The sequence below is a fragment of the Chenopodium quinoa genome, unplaced genomic scaffold (assembly GCF_001683475.1).
Source record: "Chenopodium quinoa cultivar QQ74 unplaced genomic scaffold, ASM168347v1, whole genome shotgun sequence".
Taxonomy (NCBI): Eukaryota; Viridiplantae; Streptophyta; class Magnoliopsida; order Caryophyllales; family Amaranthaceae; genus Chenopodium; species Chenopodium quinoa.
In genome coordinates this window covers 2399989-2420484 of record NW_018743285.1, presented here as the reverse complement: position 1 = coordinate 2420484, position 20496 = coordinate 2399989, and the positions used below count along the sequence as shown (strand labels likewise).

At 37.8% G+C, this 20496-nt stretch overlaps 2 protein-coding genes across 2 annotated transcripts; both read right to left on the bottom strand.

Moving 5' to 3' along the window:
• Positions 1-1363: 1363 nt before the first annotated feature.
• LOC110735807 lies at positions 1364-2215 on the bottom strand. The gene is made up of 3 exons (XM_021915992.1): positions 1933-2215; positions 1782-1837; positions 1364-1681 (listed from the first exon to the last, which is right to left on the bottom strand). Exons 1-3 carry the CDS (start codon positions 2213-2215, stop codon positions 1364-1366), a joined length of 657 nt encoding a protein of 218 aa, XP_021771684.1.
• Positions 2216-4317: 2102 nt separating this feature from the next.
• On the bottom strand, positions 4318-5234 carry LOC110735805. The gene is made up of 2 exons (XM_021915991.1): positions 5027-5234; positions 4318-4904 (listed from the first exon to the last, which is right to left on the bottom strand). The coding sequence occupies exons 1-2, from the start codon at positions 5232-5234 to the stop codon at positions 4318-4320; spliced, it is 795 nt and encodes a 264-aa protein (XP_021771683.1).
• Positions 5235-20496: the final 15262 nt, after the last annotated feature.

The window sequence follows — 20496 nt, the reverse complement described above, 5'->3', positions numbered from 1 at the left end:
ACTATGTAAGCAAAACGAATTAATACAAGTATTAAAAACAGAGAAGATTCAATTCCTACCGAAATTATTTTAATCTACTATACGATTTCGAGTCGAGTACTAACCCGTTACCCGTGATTGCAAGCAAGAATAATCTTTCCACGCACGTAGGCACACGTAATTGTTTTATTTGTTGCACAATTGAAATTATTTGCTATGCTCCAAACATGGTGTGTATTGCATATATATATAAGTCATGTGCCAATAATTTTTCAAACTTTTCTGCACGTTAGACGTTACTCCTAAATCTGCAAGATTCAATCTTTTTCAGTGACTGATTGAATACGGAGTTATTAGGATTTCATGCCCTTATGGTTTGAGCAAATAGTCAGGGTCCATTAAAGTTGCAGGCCATAAACTTTGGGCCTTTTTTTTGGCCCATTTTGTAAAATGGTGAGTTTCTAGTCCATTCATTTAACATCCACAAATTAATGCAGTTCAATATAATTAGAGTAGCGTATAAGACAGTGGAATTCAATTGTTTTAGAGTGTTCAAATCTGAAAAATGAATACGCTAAGGTGAATGTGTTTTGTTATGTTTTTTCGTGTCTAAAACTAGTACTCCGTAACTTTTAGCTTCCAATAAGCCAATTTTTGGTCGTACTTACAGGAGGCTGATAATAAACGAGCTGAGAGCTGTGTTCGCGATTAGTATAGCATACTTATGTACATTGTACTACGTATGTTTTTCTAACAATTTTAATGTCTTGGCATCATCATTGTTTTTCAAGCAGTTGTATTCATTTATCTCAGAGTTTCATCATCAATTTGTTCTCACTGAATCAAATTTCTTTGTTTTCAATTTTTAAGCCAAGTAATAAAGCTGTATTAAGGCCTTTTCAGCATATCTAAACCCAGTCATCTGCCAAAGTCGCACATACATGATACATACCACTGGCCACATTTTATTATTGCATGTCCTTTGCAGTTTACATGACACATGATCGATGAGCTAATAAGCTACTCTCTACATCTGAATTAATAGTTACGTTCATATCGTCAATCATAATTTAAACGAGTAATGAGACAACTAAACTCTATACTACCTTTGTTAATTTTTAGTTGCAACAAAGGAGTATTTTATGTCACTATAAGAAAATTATCTTTTCATAGCGATTATTCAGGACCGGCTGAAGGCCTGTGCAAACAGACCCTCAGCACAGGGCCTCCAAGTGTTAAGGGCCCAGTAATTTTGAACTCCAATTGATATTTTTTTTTTTGAAAACAGCAGGGAATTATACTAAGATAGATCAAAATTCGCCAAAGTTAAGAGACTTTGCGAAAACAGACCGAGACAAACAAACTCATCATAGTTTCTAGTATCCTATCTCGCCACTAAGTGGGCTAAAGTGTTCCCCGTCCTTTTAACATGAGAAATAGCAAAACTATCGAATAACAAGGAAAGGGCTAAAACATCATCAATCATAAGGAAGAAAGGCGAGCAGCCTGCAATCTTCTGTTTGATTCCCGTTACAACATTCAACGCATCACTCTCCACTTGCACCTTCTCGTAGCCAAGTCTTCTAGCCACCTTTAGCCCAAACACCACAGCAGCAGCCTCTGCCACATCCACAACAACTCCTCCTTTCTTAACAGCAGCCGCAAGAACACTACCACTGTCATCTTTAGCCACCACACCCAGCTGAACCACATCACTCACAAAAGCATCACAATTTATTTTTATAATTCCCTGTGGGTGGTTTGCGCCAAGAATTAGCACCAGACGGGGCACTACGAGCTACATGTGGGTGGACTTTTCCAGCATAGCTATTGTATTCACAAACCATTTTTGACATACCTGTTGCAATGGCAATTGGATCAAAAGACTCATTGTCAAAAATTGACTTGTTTCTACAAGTCAAGTCCACGAAGCCCAGAAAAGAGATGCTATACTCGTCAGGTCCTCTTTTGAGACATTGTCACTTAGCCATAGCATTCTCGTGGTGAAACTATCATCAGGTGCTTGCGTGAGGACATCTTTGAAGTTGCTTGCAGCCCATATTTCACTTGCAGCAGAGCACTCAAAGATCGTATGGATTATGGACTCATCCCCTCTCCCACAAATTGCACAGGTTTTGTTTTCAAGAATATGGCGGTAGGCTAACTTCTCACGCACAGCAAGGAACCCCTTACATGCCCTCCACATAAAGTGACGAAGTTTTGGTGGGGCTCTCATGTTCCAGATTAGCTTCCGCACCACATCCTAAGTACTGTCGATATCCAGTAAGCCACCAGTTTTGCTTAGCCAATAACCCAATCGAACACTATAATCGCCGTTCTTATTCGGCCAGGTACATGGTATTTCTAGGACATCTAGTTGAGAGAGGAATAGACGGAACCAATGCCCGTTTAGCAGTAATAAAAAGGTGTTGTTCACAGCCACTATATCCCAAGAATTGCATTCATGGTCAATTAAATAATTGACTCTCAAATTCATATCACTATCCATCGAAGGTGTAGGGATTAGAGTGGATGTGTTTCCGGGCAGCCATGCATCACACCATACATTAATTGCACTCCCATTACCCACTCTCCACTTCAACCCTTCAGGAAGCAAAGATTTTGCCCCCTACATACTCCTCCAAGCGTAGCTAGGATCAAAGCCCACATTTGCCTCCAATACATCACAATTTTTGAAACACTTAGCCTTTAGGATCTTGTGCAAAAGTGTTCTCGTGTTGTGGTGAAGGCGCCAAATTAAAACTGTTTTGCGAGCAAGGCTTGGTTGAAGCGACGGAGATCACAGAACCCCATCCTTCCCTTACCCTTCGATTGACATAGTAAGTCCCACATTTGCCAATGCATTTTCCTTCCCATATCCGTAGAACCCCACCAAAACCTAGCCAAAAGAGAGTGAAATTCATCAATTAAAGTATCTGGAATCTTGAAAATACTCATCATGTATGTGGGGATAGCTTGAGCCACAGCTTTAATGAATATTTCCTTTCTCGGTCTTGAGAGAAGTTTCTCCTTCCACCCTTGGAGCTTCTTCCACATTCTCTCTTTAAGCCCTGCAAAAATCACTTTCTTCGATCTGCCAATAATAGTAGGGAGACCCAAATATTTTTTCATGTTTTTCCACCTCCTGAACTCCAAGAATCTCAATAATTTTCTCCCTCCAAGCAGTACTAACATTCTTGCTAAAAGTTACCTCAGTTTTGCTATGATTGACTTTCTGATCCGATGTCCTCTCATATTTGCAGATAATGTCAGCTATAACGGAGCATTCTTGCACATTGTCTCTAGCAAAAAGAATATTGCCATTGGCAAAAAATAGATGAGAAACTCTAGGGACCACATGAATGAGATTATTTGTTACCGCTTTATTTAACAAGGTCGAAAAAGCATCAGCACAAAGCAGAAACAAATATGGAGAAATATGATCACCCTGTCTCAAACCCCTAGTCGGAGTAACAGAACCTGAAATTTTCCCGTTAATTTTGAAAGAAAATTAACACTCTCAAGACAAGCCATAATCCGACCGATCCGCTCACCCGAATATCCCATTTTTTCCATCACCATCTCCAAAAAAAACTATTCCACACGATCATAGGCCTTACTCATATCAAGCTTCAAGGCTATATATACTTCCCTTTTTTCCCTCTCATCCTCTCTTCATGGTATGAAAAATCTCAAAAGCAACAATTACATTATCTATGATAAGACGTTTAGGAACAAGCGCACTCTGATTCTGAGACACCACCTCCCCTAAAAACCCTTTTAATTTATTGGCCAAAGTTTTCGAAATATTTTTATAAATTACATTGCAACAACTAATTAGCCTAAACTCATAAATTAATTTTGGGTCTTTGCAATTCGGAATAAGCACCACACAAGTATTATTGATCTTTAATAAATCTGCCTCCCCATTCCACCATTTTTTTCACAAAAGTAATAATATCATTCCTAATAATATGCCAAAACTTCTGAAAAAATAAAGCATGCACGCATACTGTCGAGTCCAGGTGCTTTATTAGGGTGCATTTGAAAGAGAGCATCTCTAATCTCTTCACCCGTGGGCTCACTATTCAGCATTTCATTCATCTAATCCGACACCATCTCCTCGATTCCTTCTAGTGCACTCTAAAAACCAGTAGGGGAGCTCGTAGCAAAAAGATCTCTCAAGTAAGCTTCAATAAGGCGCTCCAAATCAACCTGCTGTTGTAGCCAAACCCCATTCGGATCAAGAAGCCCATTAATTCGGTTGTTTGCCTTACATTGATTAGCTTTGTGATGGAAATATTTTGTGTTTTTATCCCCATCTCTAAGCACATTCGCTCAGGCCCTAGCAAACAAAAAATATTCTTCTTGCATATGAAGTGTATCAAGCTGTACGGACATATTTTTGCATAGCTCAAGTGTTGAGCCATCCATGACCGCCTCTTTCAGTTCACGAAGCTTCTTCTTAATGTCTTTGATTTTTTTAATGGACCCACAGGACTTCCTAGCCCACAAACTCAGGTCTTCACCACGTCGAGCAATCTTTCGATCAATATTCAGCTCCAAACTTGCGTTCCAGCTTTCGTCAACAATCTCACCACAATCCTCTCTAGAAAGCCATAATGGTTCGAACCTAAAGCTCTTACCCCTCATCCCTGGATCGTTTCTTTTCTTCAGTGACACCATTATAGGGGCATGGTCCGAACTATAATTTGGAAAATTTTGAACCTCATAATCGGGAAACAAAGCCATCCACCCATCATCCGCAAGAAACCGATCAAGCCAATCACGAACATAGATGGTCATAGAATTACCTATCTCCCATGTGAAAATGCTCCCTTTGAAACCCAAATCTCGAAGGCGACATTGATCAATGTCTTCCCTAAATGCATCCATCAACCTTTCGCTTCTCGGAACACCCCCTCCTTCTCAGTCAAACTCGTGATTTCATTGAAGTCACCAAACATAATACACGGTAGTGTGCTACATGATTTAAGGGAAGTCATCAAAGACCAAGCATTATGTTCTTAAGCTTGTTTAGGCTAACCATAAATGCCAATTGCTCTCCACCTCGGGGTATTATTATCATCTAACAAATTCACCTCAAAATGATGATCAGAATAAGAAACAACATTTGCATTAATATCTTTCCACCAAAAACCCATCCCTCCTGAATTTCCAACACTACTAAGGCATAAGCCATTTGAAAAGCCACATCTATTTTTTATTTGATTCAAAACAGAACTATCAATCATCGACTAACATAACAAAGACAAAATTCGGCCTCTCCCTCCAACATTTATCTAGGAGGGAATGAACTCGCCCCGGGTTGCCAAGCCCGTGGCAGTTCCAACTTAATATTTTCATGGCTTTTCGAGTGCTTGGTAATTTCCAAATCCCTCTACTTGAAAAGTGTCAGTAAAAGACAGATCTTGTGATGAAATTTCACCCCTTTTTTCCCGCATCAAATCGTCAGTAGGCTCATCATCATAAAAATGATCACTGACCCTTCTTTTTTTGCTCTTCGGTATGATCACAATGTTGTCAGAGGTGTCCATTTCTTCAATAACAAAATTTTCATCCATAGTAGTCTTACTGTCCTTCTGCACAACCTCACTGTCCACCTTATCTCCCCCCATTAGATTTTGATTTAAGTCACTCAACCCACTCACCTCCTTATTCGCCACCTCAGCATCACTAAGACCCATCTGCGCCTCTTTTTGTACATCAGAATCAGCTAAGGGTGAGCATGGGATGGGTACCCATACTGTTAGTACTAACGGTTTGGGTAACCGATAACCAATACCACTAAAAGTGATATCCATAAACCGAACTGATAAGTTTGGGTACCCGAAATTCGGGTACCCGGATTTTCGGCTTGGTTATTGAATACCCAATAAGATATCCAATAATAATAATTAAACTTAATAATAATGTATTTATTATGATATTATTTAACACTAATTAACAACAATACCACATGATCTTGACCAAATAATATTACTAATCATTGATATTATAAAGTGATTAGGAAGTAAAGTAAGAGTTTAGATTTTAAAAAAATAGATTTAAGTAGGAAAAAAAACAAAAAATTGCTTATCGGATCGGAACGGGTAACCGTTAATTTTAAAATAATACCCAATAACCGTACCCGATAACAAATTATCGGAACATGTACCCGAACCGTTATGGTTATTGGATCGGGTACCCTAATTTTCAGAACGGTTCCGGATCGAATTTTCGGTTTTTTGGGTAGTTTTGCTCAGCCAGGAATCAGCAGGAATAGTGCGTAGCACCATATTCATACTCCCCTCTTTAGTCATCATTTCAATGAGTCTCACTTCCCTCGCCTTCGGTTTCTCAGTGGCACCAACTTTTGGAGGTGTAAAGAATAATTTTCTAGCAGCACTAGGGGGGCCAAGTTTGATGGCATTAGGATTATTATAAGTCATTCTCTTGACATGCCTCTTGTTAGACAAATTCTCAACCCATTTTCTCTTTCTCCTTATCCACCAAAGAAATACGGGGGTGTTGATTAGACCTGGCAATCCTGATCCGATCCGTGACGCAAAAGTTGACCTGAAATCATTGACCCGAACCCGAACTAACCCGATCCGAAATGGAGTTGACCAAGTGACTCGATGCCCAAAATGACCCGACTCGAATGACTGGACCCAAATTGACCCGAAACTCGAACTTTACCCGACCCGAAGTGATCCTAAACCCGAAGTGACCGACCCGATCTAAACCTGAATTGATTGACCCGAATCGACCCGACCCAAAGTGGCCCGACCCGAATTGACCCGAACTGAAGTGACCCGATTCCTGAAGTGAATAAGGTGAAATGGTAAATTGCTTATTTTAGGGCTTCTTTCTTTCCTAAGTAATAGGTACTCACAATTTTTTTATTTTCTTAACGATTTTAATTTATTTTTCCAACTATTTTTTTTAATTGAATTTATTTTGGTGACCAACATAAACTTGACCCGACCCGAATTGACCCGAACTGAATTGACCCGATCCGATTAAATTGACCCGACCCAAAATTGACCCGATCTGAATTAACTCAACCCGACCCGAAATTGGCCCGACCCGAACTGAACTTAACCCAAAGTGCTCACTCGAATCTAACCCGAAACCCGAATTGACCCGATCCGACTCGAACCTGACCCAAATATTTGTTAACCCGAACGACCCGTTTGCCAGGTCTAGCGTTGATGCGGAGATGGCACCATGAAAGGGCTAACTGAAAAACCAGAGAGTGCTCCTCCTCAACATTTTCTTGCTCTAGACAATCTTTATCAAGATGCCCCAATCTTCCGCAGAAATAACAGAAATCCCCCAACCTTTCATATTTAAACCCCACCCACTTCGCCGTCGAGGGGCCAATAGCAACTTTAATTCCTCTTCGCAGTGGTTTTGTTATGTCCAACATCACCTTAATTCTCATAAACTCATCCCAGCCGAGTGGATCATCATCATCAAACTCCATAAAGCCCCCCAAAGCATCACCAACCTCACAAGAAAACACTGCATTGCGGCAACCAAACGGTACATCAAGAATTCTGACCCAAAAGGGGCATTTTTCAAATACAACCTCAGATGGTTGTTCCTCACCGCCAATAGACTTCAACAGCTAAATTTGTTTATCAATGGTCCAGGGTCTACCATCAAGAACTCTCTGTTTATCCTCATCATTGAAGAATTGGAAAATAAACAGGTTTGTATCAATCACCTGTATAGCAACATCATCGGTCAATCTCCAGAGGCTTTTCATTGTATCCACATTATAAGGCTTCCTTGTTAATATCTTACCCACCAGGGAAAGCTCCAATTTCACATTCAAATTATCATCAGTTTCATCATTCGACATAACACCTAGCCCGGTATTCTCTTCCTCCGTAAGTTTGAGTTTTTCCAATCCCTAACCAATTCTTCTGCCATCATGTTTCAGGATCTAAGAATACCCAATCCCAACTATGGATTACACAAAACGAGAGAGTGAAAACGCGATTGAAATCACCGAAAACGAACAACACTCAACCCTAGCAGAGGTTGACTTTTATTTTTATTTTTTATTTCTTCTCAAAAAGCGATGATTCCTTTTCTTCATTAACCAGCTTTCAGTAAACACTCATCCCTCAAAACTTCCGCTAGCGAATCTCTCCGTCAATCTTGCAATTCCCATAAGTAATAAATATTTCATAAAATTCCATATTCAAACTAGTAATTTCTCATTAATTTTCATTTTCAAGCTTTTCAGTTTTCGTTTTTTATTTGGGGAAAATAATCAAATTCAAACCTTTCATATAATCATTCAATGATTACCTAAAAAAAATTCATTTGTTGTAAACGGGAACTGCAGGAACAAAAATAATAAGAACAATGTTATCGAGAATGAGACTGAGTCGCGGATTATGTCGCTCTCTTTAGAACATTCACGGTACTGCCTCTAATTTGTGCAAGCAGGTCGAACCACAATTGGATGTCCCCCAGGATAAAACAGTCTCTCGAAATAAAAATATACTGATGGATTTGCACAGAACCACCGGGCAACTAAACACCAACACTAATTAGAAACTGCTCGAATTCTGTATTTTAGGAGGTAGAAGATTAGATTAATTTTTCTGTCTATGAAAATGGTGAGCAAAGTGTTCTTTTTATAGCCAAAGCAGTAGCATAACGGTCGCAATTAAAACCGTTCTTAAACCAGCGAAATTAATGTAAAAAACGACCAATTAAAAAACGATAATGTGGAATTAAAAATGAAATAAAAACGGTTATGAATAATGGTAAGGAATCAGTTAAAACAGTTACCAAAAATCAAGGAATTAATTCGGTAATTAGTTTAAACAAATTACATAACTAAACCTTGTTCAAAAATTTAAAATCTGTTTTGATCACCCGACCCGACCCAGCCCAGCCCGACTCGGCTTGGTTCAGCGCGCGGGTGTGTTAGGTTGGCTCGATAGGTAAGTCTTCCCTCTCCACAAAATGTGGGTAGCTCTTGGGCCACACCCAAGTATACCACACTCTACATAATAAAGGAGGTAAAACTTTCATTTTCCACCAACGTGGGACTTTGTGATTTTCACAAAATTCACACCCAAACACACTTTGTTCCAACAATCCCCCTCTTGAATTTTTGAAAACATTTTCGAGCAGAATCCTTACACATATAGGTAGTGCATAACAAAAGTGTTTTTCTACTTGAACTTCAGCGTAGTGAATACGATTCAGATTTAACAAGGGTAACTCGAAGTTTAGAACCCTGTCTCCGACAACATACCACAAACGACCTACTCTTGGTGTTGTTATAGACCCGTGCTATTACGGCCATGCATGTCTATCCCAGTATAGTGAACGCTCTAGAAATGCTGCCACACATTTCATTGGAGCGACCTAACTTCCACATTCACATAGGTGAATCTATCAAGAGTACTCTTGTAGCTAGGTACTCCACTCCAAAATGGAGTATATATTTCATTAAGAGTTTCTATTAACTCATCCTTGATCGCTTCAGGAATTTATGTCTTTTGAACATAATCAACTCATATCACTCCATAACTTGTTATTACCTATTGAACCTATTTCTTGGGATCTCTAGTCCATAGGTTAGGTTACCATTATGTGTGACTCATTTCAATGGCAATAGTCCCATTTTCTTAGAAAAATTATGGACTTTCTCTCTAGCCAATCCTTTCGTGAAAGGATCAGCCAAATTATTCTCAGTGCGTACATGATCCACTCTAACAGCTCCGATTGAGAGATATTCTTTTACAATGGTGTGCTTACGACGTATTTTTCGTCTCTTACCGTTGTAGTAACGGTTCTGAACTTTTGCAATAGCCGCGGTACTATCGCAATGGATCAAGACAGTCGGTAATGGTTTTTCCCATAAGGGAATCTCACTTAGCAGGCCTCTTTACCAAGCTGCTTCTTCACTAGTTGTAGCTAGTGCTATCATTTATGACTCCATGGTGGACTGAGCTAAAATAGTCTGTTTCTTAGACTTCCAAGATACAGCTCCACCGGCTATAGGGAAAATATATCCACTAGTAGCCTTAGAGTCATCTGATAAGGTGTTCCAGTTAGCATACTTTAGCCTTCTAAAACAGCTGGAAACCTTTCATAATGTAACCCTAGGTTCATGGTCCTCTTAAGGTATCTCATGACCCTTTCAATAGCATACTAATGCTCATTACCAGGACAACTAGTAAACCTGCCTAATAATCCCACGACATAGGCAATGTCGGGTCTAGTACAATCAGTGGCATACCGAAGGCTGCCAATGGCACTCGCATAATCAGATTGCCTAACGGAATCACCAGTGTTCTTAAATAATTTTACACTGGGATTATAAGGTGTGCTTGCAGGTTTATAGTCAAAGTAACCATATTTCTTTAGGATTTTCTCAATGTAATGAGATTGATCTAAAGAAACTCCATTTTCTGTCCTAGTAATCTTAATCCCAAGGATTACATTTGCCTCCCCTAGATCATTCATGTCAAACTCAACATTCAACAATAGCTTTACATTATTCACAACGTGAATATTTGAGCCAAAAATTGAATATTTGAGCCAAAAGTTAACAAGTCATCCACATACAAACAAATTATAGTGCAAATGTCATTCTCAAATTTTACATATATGCATTTGTCACTACCATTTGTCTTAAACCATGTGAAATGACAAAGTTATCAAATTTTTCATGCCATTGTTTAGGTGCTTGTTTGAGACCATAAAGAGATTTATCTAGCTTACATACCAGTTGCTCTTTTCCTGGGATGACAAAGCCCTCCGGTTGGTCCATGTAGATTTCTTCTTCCAATTCACCGTTCAAGAATGCAGTCTTTACATCCATCTGATGCACTACAAGATTATAAACAGAAGCAAGAGACGACGTTAGCACTCTAGTAGAAGTTACTCTGATTACAGGTGAATAGGTATAAAAGAAATCAACATTCTCCCTTTGTCTGTAGCCTTTAGCTACCAAACGTGCTTTATACTTATCAACGGTGCCATCAACTTTCAGCTTTCGTTTTAGGACCCATTTGCAACCTATTGTCTTGCAACCTGGTGGCAACTCAGTTAGGTGCCAAGTTCGATTAGACTCAAGTGAGTCCATCTCGTCATTTACGGCTTCTTGCCATAAGTCTGCATCAACTAAGGCTAGGGCTTCTTGGAGGGTAGATTGATCCTCCTCTACATTGAGAACTTCAAAGTCCAGGCCAAAGTCGTTTGCTACTCTAGCCCGTTTGCTCCTTCTTAGTTCGGGTTCAGCATCCAAATCTTGTGAGTTAGACCTAATTTCAGGAATAATAGAGGAGGATGAACCCCCACTATTTCTAGATTTAAAAGGAAACCTGTCCTCATAAAAATCAGCATCATTAGATTAAATAATTACACGTGCATTTAGATAAAAAAATCTATATGCTTTACTGTTAACAACATATCCAATGAACACACATTCATAAGCTCTACTAGCTAACTTAACTCTTTTAGGATCAGGAATCCTAACATATGCTAGACAATCCCAAGTTATAAAATAAGAAATATTAGGTTGTTTGTTACAAAGAATTTCATAAGGAGAAACCTTACACTTAATCTTTGGAACACGGTTCAAGACATAACAAACGGTAAGAAGGATTTCACCCCACCAATGATCAGCAGCACCAGAATTTAAGGAAATAGCAACTACTAAATCAGTAAAAGTTCTATTTTTTCTTTCAGCCTTACCATTCATTTCTAGAGAATGAGGGGCAGATCTTTCATGTATGATACCATGTGAATTATAAAATTCTATAAAAGCATTAGTACCATACTCAGTTCTACGATCACTTTGTAACCTTTTTATCTTCTTGTTGAACTGATTCTCAAATTCTGTCACAAACAACTTAAACATTTCAAAAGCACCACTCTTATTTTTCATCAAATAAACACAAGTATAATCTGAACAATCATCAATAAAGTTGATAAAATATCGTTGTCCATTTCTGGTCAACTTTCCGTCAAATTCACAAATTTCCGAATGAATTAAGTCTAATGGTTCTGTATTTCTCAAAACCGACTTATGAGGTGTTTTTTTAATCTTAGTCTGACTACAAAAATCACATTTGTCAAAGTCATTAAGTGAAAACTTAGGAATAAGACCTAGGTTGCTCATATTTTTGATGAGTCTTTTGTTCACATGCCAAAGTCTAGCATGCCAAACATAATAGTGGAACACATATAAGCAGAATTAGAAATTTTATTAATCTCAACATTCAGTTCAAACATACCATCAGTAGTATATCCTTTTCCTACAAACATTCCTTCTTAGTCAAAGTAAACAAAACAGAACTTATGGTTTGTGTAAAACTAGCCTTATTAAGAAGAAAACCAAAGACTAAATTCTTTCTCATTTCCGGAGTGTGCAATACATCCTTCAGAATGAGAGTCCTGCCAGAAGTAAACTTCAACTCAACATTTCCAATACCAGCAACATTAGTGGAATGGGAATCAACCAACAAAACTTTCTTATCATCGATCTTTTCAGTGTATGTTTTAAACATCCGATGATCATAGCTGGTAGGCGTGTCGCGTAGCTATCAAAAATAACCTAACAGACCAATACTAATGTAGACTGGCAAGTAAGGGTCGGATCCCAAGAGACTAGGGTTCAAAAATAATTAAATAGACTCGAATTTCTACTAAGCAAGAATCAATTATAATCAATTATCTACGGAACTAAGTATGAGAAGAATTCGCAAATAAACTAAATAAGATGATTAAATGAAGTACTTAAAACATCCAAGATCTAGTTTCACCACAATCATTATGATGCAATTGTAATTCTACCCTTAACATACGATTTCAATCGAACGGGGAAAAGTAAACCCTAATAAATACCAAGGATCTCTCTCGAGTATCAATGGCTTCCCTAGCATACAATCAATCCTATTCTCATGGTATCATGCATATTAGAGACATTAAACACATTACTCTCACTTCCCAATTATCAAACCCAACTACTCTCGTGTTGAGAATCAAACCCTAAATTGATTTACTCAAATCCGTTTATACCCAACTGTCGCTGTGATAAAAACAATGGAATAATCGCAATACTATAGTTGTGTCTAACCTAGCATTGGCATAATCACAATCAATTTAGCAATTCAATTGTTAAAGTTATTAAAGAAGTTAAAGATATACTATTATTCATGCATCAATAATAATAGGGCTACACTAGATCTTGAATTAAAGAATCTACTCACACATGATTAAAGAAACAAAAACAATAATAAATAAGGAAAACATAATTAAATAACAAAGGATGAAAAATAAATACCTAATCTTGAATAAAATTGAAAGTAGAAAGCTTGAATCTTGAATCTTGAATTACAAAAACTTAGAAAAATAATGGAGAACTAGTTCTTAAGGAGAGAATAAAAAAAATAAAAACAAGGCTTAATGAATGAATCATCCGCCAAGAAGAAAAAACTAAAGAATATATACAAGCCTAAAAAGATAAGAAAAATCGGCTAAGCTTGGCGCACAAGATTCCCAGGAGGCACGGACGTGCCCCTTGCTAGGCACGGACGTGCTTCTATACGTAGCATAATTGTTGCAGATTCTGTCTTCCAGGCACGGACGTGCCTGATGCTGGGCACGGACGTGCCTTGCTGTTCTGATGGGCACGGACGTGCCCTCCTGCTAGGCACGGATGTGCCTAGGGTCGAAACAAAGGGTGCTGCATATGGCTTGGAGGCACGGACCAGAGTAGGCACGGCCGTGCCTAGCTCTAAAATTCCATATGTTGCCTTTTCTTTAATCATCAAGCTTCATGGGCCTTGGCTTAACTTCATGGCTTCGTAATGGATCCAAATTAGCTTCATTATTCCTGAAAAACATCAAAAACAACAAAACTACCCATAAAAGCATCGGATATCAAAACTAAACCAAAATACGCCAAAACGGACTCAAATACTCAACTAAACTAACAAAACTAACTAAAAATAAGCTAAATAACATACACAAAACACGACATATCAATAGCAGACATGGCGTGTAGCACCAGTGTCTACCTACCACCCATCTGATCCACTAATAAGGTTGATCTCAGTAATCATAGCCACAAGGGGATCTTCAATCATGCTTGCCTGCGCAGGTGCAGGGTTAGGCATGTTCCTACACTTTCGTGCCATATGGCTTGGTTTTCCACACCTATAGCATAGAAATTGACTAGAACCATTCTTAGGGGGATGAGACTGTTGCTGTGCATTGTTCTTTTGAACATTTTGTTTGTTTCGGTTGGAGTTACTCTTCCGGTTCTGAGGCTTGAAATTCTTACCAGCAGGCTTGAGTACTGCAGCAGATCGCTTAGTAGCATTGTCGCAGTGACCTATAAGATTTCTTCCTTCTGGTCCTGTTTCCTTGATTCTTCTTCTATACGAAGCCGAGTGATCAAACTCTCCAAGGAGAATTCCTTAGTCTTGTGCCTGAGATTATTTTTGAAATCTTTCCAAGAAGGGGGAAATTTGTCAATAATAACAGCAATTTGAAATTGTTCATCAAGGGCCATAACTTCGGAAATTATCTCATGGACAATGTTCTGAAGTTCGTGGGATTGCACTTCCACGGACTTTTCATTAGTCATCTGAAAGTTCAGGTACCTACTGACATAATACTTTTTGGCACAAGCTTCTTCAGTATCATATTTCATTTGTAGGGCATCCCAAAGATCTTAAACAGAGTTTTCCATATTGTAACAATAATACAAATTATCACACAGGCCATTAAGAATATAATTTTTGCACATGAAATCAGTTTCATTCTAGGTTTCGATTTCAGTATTCAAAAAAACTTTTTCATCTTCATCAGCATTATTAGGAATAATAGGCCTAGGAACAGTCAATACGGAATGAACCTTTTTAACAATCAAGAAAAATTGCATTTTCTGTTTCCATCTTTTAAAGTGAGCACCTTTAAAACAGAAGGGTTTGTTAAGGTCGTTGGACATAGTCATTTCTTCGGTACACATAATATTCACGAAAGGCAGAAAAGAAGTGTTATAAAAATGTTGTAAACGGAACTACAGGAACAAAAATATAAGAACAATGTTACCGGGAATGAGACTGAGTCGCGGATTATGTCGCTCTCTTTAGAACATTCACGGTACTGCCTCTAATTTGTGCAAGTAGATCGAACCACAAATGGATGTCCCCCAGGATAAAACAGTCTCTCGAAATAAAAATATACCGATGGATTTGCACATAACCATCGAGCAACTAAACACCAACACTAATTAGAAACTGCTCGAATTTTGTATTTTAGGAGGAAGAAGATTAGAATAATTTTTCTGTCTATGAAAACGGTGAGCAAAGTGTTCTTTTTATAGCCAAAGCAGTAGAATAAAGGTCGCAATTAAAACCGTTCTTAAACCAGCGAAATTAATGTCAAAAACGGCTAATTAAAAAATGGTAATGTCGAAATAAACTTGGAATAAAAACGGTTATGAATAATGGTAGGGAATCAATCAAAATAGTTACCAAAAATCAAGGAATTAATTCAGTAATCAGTTTAAACAAATTACATAACTAAACCTTGTTCAAAAATTTAAAATCTGTTTTGATCACCCGACCCAGCCTAGCTTAGCCTAGACCAGCTCAGCTCGGTAGGTAAGTCTTCCCTCTCCACAAAATGTGGGTAGCTCTTGGGCCACACCCAAGTACACCACTCTCTACATAATAAAGGAGGTAAAACTTTCATTTCCCACCAATATGGGACTTTGTGATTTTCCCCAAAATTCACACCCAAACACACTTTGTTCCAACATCATTCAATGATTTCTGCCGTTCTCCAATTTTGATAATTTCAACTACCACTTCATTTTGGGAATTTTGTGTGCTTTGGGAGTAAGGAGATTGTGAACAAATATGTCGCGACAAAGCTTTTGATTTTTTTCATCAATTTTTGTTTATATTTTATAATTTTTTTTATAATGGAAAAATTGATTCTAATAATTTCACCTTTGACCGGTTCGCTGCTAATAATTCCACCTTTTGATTGTCATCTAATAACCCCACCTTTGGGATTATTCTCTTCTAATGGCCCCTTATGACCGGTAACTTGTTGTTTGGGTAAGTATTTTTTATTTTTTTTTAATTCCTTGGCCACCAGGAGGTAAGAAAAATAATTAATTTTTTAATTTTTTTTAACCGATAAGGAAGAAGGAAAGGGAAAAAAAAATTAATTTTTAAATTTTTTTACTAAAAGATATAAAAAAATATTTTGACGAATCTCAAAGTGACACGTGGTATGTTAACCAATTATATCGGTTACCAACAGGTTAGGGACCATCAGAAGCGAATGCCCCTAAAGGTGGGATTATTAAATGATAATCAAAAGGTGGGATTATTAGAAGCAAACCGGCCAAAGGTGAGATTATTAGAATCAATTTTCCCTTTTATAATAGGCTAGTTTTTATTTTTACGAGTATTTTTTTTTAAACCGTAGGAAGATGATGTTCAGTATAAGCTAACAAATTGGATCTAGTACGAAGTAATTTAAATGAATTATTTGAGTTTTTATTTGGTGAGAAACATGAGAGTATGATTATATATAAATGGTATTAAATTGAAACTTTGAATATACAAAGTAATTTAATTAAGTATTTGAATTTTTATTTGGTGCATCATTTTACAAGAATATATGTTTTTTTTTATTTTTTTTATTTTTTTTATTATTATGTAATATGATATTTTTAAATAAGGTATAAATATTAATATTGTATGGCCCATTTTAGAATTAGAACAGGGCCTCTAAAATTGTTGAAACGACCCTGCAATTATTCTAACCTTTAGTATTGGTTTACAAAAAAACTTTCCTAACGAATGGTCATTCGATACAATTAATATCCACTATTACCATAGCCTTTAGTAGTATTTTTTGATATCGCTGGAGTAGGCCTCAATGATCGATATGAAAAATTATGTTATATACAAGATTCAAATATGAAATCTCAAGGTCTATATTTTATGTTTTCTTTGTCAAACAAAATTTATAAATCTAGTGTAGAAAAGGTTTTTCATATTGATTTTTGGGTTTTATTAGCAATTGTAAACAATACAATTTGCTATAATTTTATAAATGTGCAGAAAAGAGGTGAATATATTTCATTATGTTTTCCCGCATCGCTTTTATATGGGTTTACCATGGCGATTGTAAAATGATACGATTTCCTCTACTATTTCCCAAACATATGTGCCTATTGTAGTGAATGTACAATCACTACAAAATAAGAGCTACAAAAACACAATTTTCTTGTAGTGTATCTCACAAATAATACCCTTTTGTTGCAACTAAAAATTAACGAAGGTAGTATATTTTCATGTCCTTTGCAGGGGATCGAATTATTTTTGTTCTAAGATGTCAATTGCATGTTATTTCACACTTCACATTGTTTTTCCAATTGCCCAGCTACAACTAGCAATGTAGGAAGATTCATAATCTTTTGCTTGATTAACAATCCACATTAAAACTGTAGAGGAAAAATGACTAATATATAAGATTGATGGACTATTCCATCGATCACCTATTAACTAGATTTTGTTCCAACGTGAGCTCGTGTATGACCTCGAAAATATATACAAGTAAAATTACTAACATATGTTTGATGAATGAGGTGCAAAATCGAGAGAGGTAGGGTTTTTATTTTTATTTTACACTAAAGGCTAAGGAAATTGAAACTAGAGACACAAAGCAACTATTCAAACCAATTGCATTGATGTGATTCCCAAGTATATACTATGTGTAATAGATAACCTCTTATGATGATTTCTTTTATATTACAAAAAAATTAAAAATATAACTTCCCCTAATATCTTTAAAAAGAATAATTAAAAGAAAAGAAAAAGAAACTAGCAATATACTTCTATATAACTTAATAAAATTACAATGGGATGTGAATGTATAATTAACACAATAGAGGTTGGTTATTGGCAAAAGGCCAAAAAGCATGAGGCCTAACTTCTAAAACACTTTTGGGAGGAAAAATTAAGGATATCAATATCTGTTAAAGCCAAATCTTTTGACTGAGATTTGTTTTAATCTGTCCATAATAAAGTTTAAGATTCAGTGGAAAAAGGTATTGAAAGTACAGTACCAAATCAATTGCCTTCAAAAGCCATATTTCATCATAGAAAAGTTAGCTCACACAAATTTGATATAATGATGATATGTATGATGATTACAAAATTTTTATGTGTATATAAACTATATAAAGGAAATTGAACATTAAGAATGATCATTAATTATGTTACTCCGATCCAATCAATATAACATAATCAAAGTTCAAATGAACAATGTAAACACACTTAATGACGATGAAAGTTTCAAGTGATAACACTTATCTATATATTGGATTAGTTGTCCTATAAAATTGAAACCACTAACTACAAAAAGGTATAAATAATTTAGGAAAATACACTTTAATAATTTCAATTATGGGCGATTTACTTCTAATAATCCCAATTACGGACGATTGACTTCTAATAATCTCAACTATGTTATGTGTTTGTTTCTAATAGTCCCAATGACCGGTAAAATCGCTACGTGTCAACACATGAATGGTCCAAAACTAAAAATTTAAAAAAAAAACATATACAAAAAAATTTCAAAATAATACCAAAAATTCCAGCAACCCTTTCCCACCCCCTAACCTCGCCGGCAACCGGTCGGCAAACCCCCCCACAACCACCGATATTAGCCGGCTGGCCTGCCACCCATTTCTGACCCCCGAAACTAACCACCCAGCCCACCCCGACCCCCCAATACCACCGAAAATGGCAGTGAAGCTCTCACCGAGAACGACGAATGCTCAACATTGCCATTGAGTTCGATTTCGATGCAATTGAATCCACAAAATGCGCCCAAAAATCCGCAACAACGACGATGAAGAACGGAAATCGCAGCAATGGCGGGCGGAAGAGGAAGAGAGAGAAAATGGAGGCTTTGGGGGGGTCTAGGTGGGTGGTTTCGGGGGTCGGGAATGGGTGGTAGAAGACGGCCGACCATTTTTGGTGGTTAAGGAGGGGTGGTCGGCCGTTTTCCGGCGAGGTTAGAGGGTGGGGTTAGGGTGCCGGCGTTGTTAGGGCAGGAATGGTGGAGGAAGTGTAGCGTGATGGGCTGTTGCTTGGCTTTGGTGGGAGCAGGGGATGGTGATGTTGGTTAGTTGGTGCGGTGTAGGTTAGTTGGTGTGGTGTAGGTTAAGAGTTGGAGTAGTGGAGGTTAAGGGGGGCAACAATCAGGTTTTTTTTCAAAGATTTTTTGATATTTTTTTAATTTGAATCAATCACATGTTGACACGTGTCATGGTTGTTTCGGGGTTTTTTGAGTCCCTCGAGAGAGTTACAATTCTGGAAATGCGCGCCTGACGTTTGTACCTGCAAAACCACGAAACTCCGGTTGGATGGAGCTCCGCCTCCGACGATCAAGTTAGTATGATTCCGGATTGGTAAAAGTGCGGAAAGTAAATGGGTTTTTCTCCCTGATTCAGATAGATTCCGCAGTTAATATTGCTTGGTTTTTTGTGTATGTATTTACGAATGTATAATAAATGAGGAATTTCCTCTATTTATAGCAAATGAAGATCTGCTCCCCTATTAGGGTTACAATGCCACGTGTCAGCATCCGATTGGATCCCAATGGGCCTTTGAAGGGCTGCCACGTGTCAGCACGGTATTAGGCCACATGGCATAGGGGTTTTTACCCCAAACATTTGCCCCTCACAGGTGTGACGTGGCTTGCCACGTGGCGCTTGTGACGGTTCGCCTTCTGCCCCCCTCCTATAAATTGGAGGCCTCCTCCTCTCATTTGCTACTTTGCAAATTTTCACAAAAATTACTTTGAAAGAAAAAGGCTCTGACACCGGCTGCTTATTCGTGCAACTAGCTTCTTCTTTCAGACGCATCCGATTACCGGTTGAGTACTTTTTTGACCCTTTCTAAAGTACCGTCTGACTTGATCAATTTCTTAATTTCAGTAGAGCCACAGCCGGTCTTACTCCATCTGGGGCACTTTTAAGCAATTTATTTCACCAATTGCATGCAATAGACCCACAGCCGGTTTTACATCGTCTGGGGCACTTTTAAGCAATTTATTTCACAAATTGCATTCCATAGACCCACAACCGGAAATATTCCGTCTGGGGGATCTTCAAACAATTGTCTTCGACAACTTGCATTCAACGGAACCACACCCGGAAATATTCCGCCTGGGGCATCTTCAAACAATTGTCTTCAAAACTTTCATTTCATAGACCCTAAACCGGAAATATTCCGTCTAGGGTATCTTCAAAAAATTGCCTTCAAAGATTGCATCCAATGGACCCACAGCCGGAAATATTCCGCCTGGGGCATTTCTGAGCAATCTTCATAATTTGCTTTCTATAGACCCACAGCCGGCCTTGTGCCGTCTGGGGCATCTTCAAGCAATTTTTTCTTTTTTGATTTGCTTTCATAAGACCCTCAGTCGGCC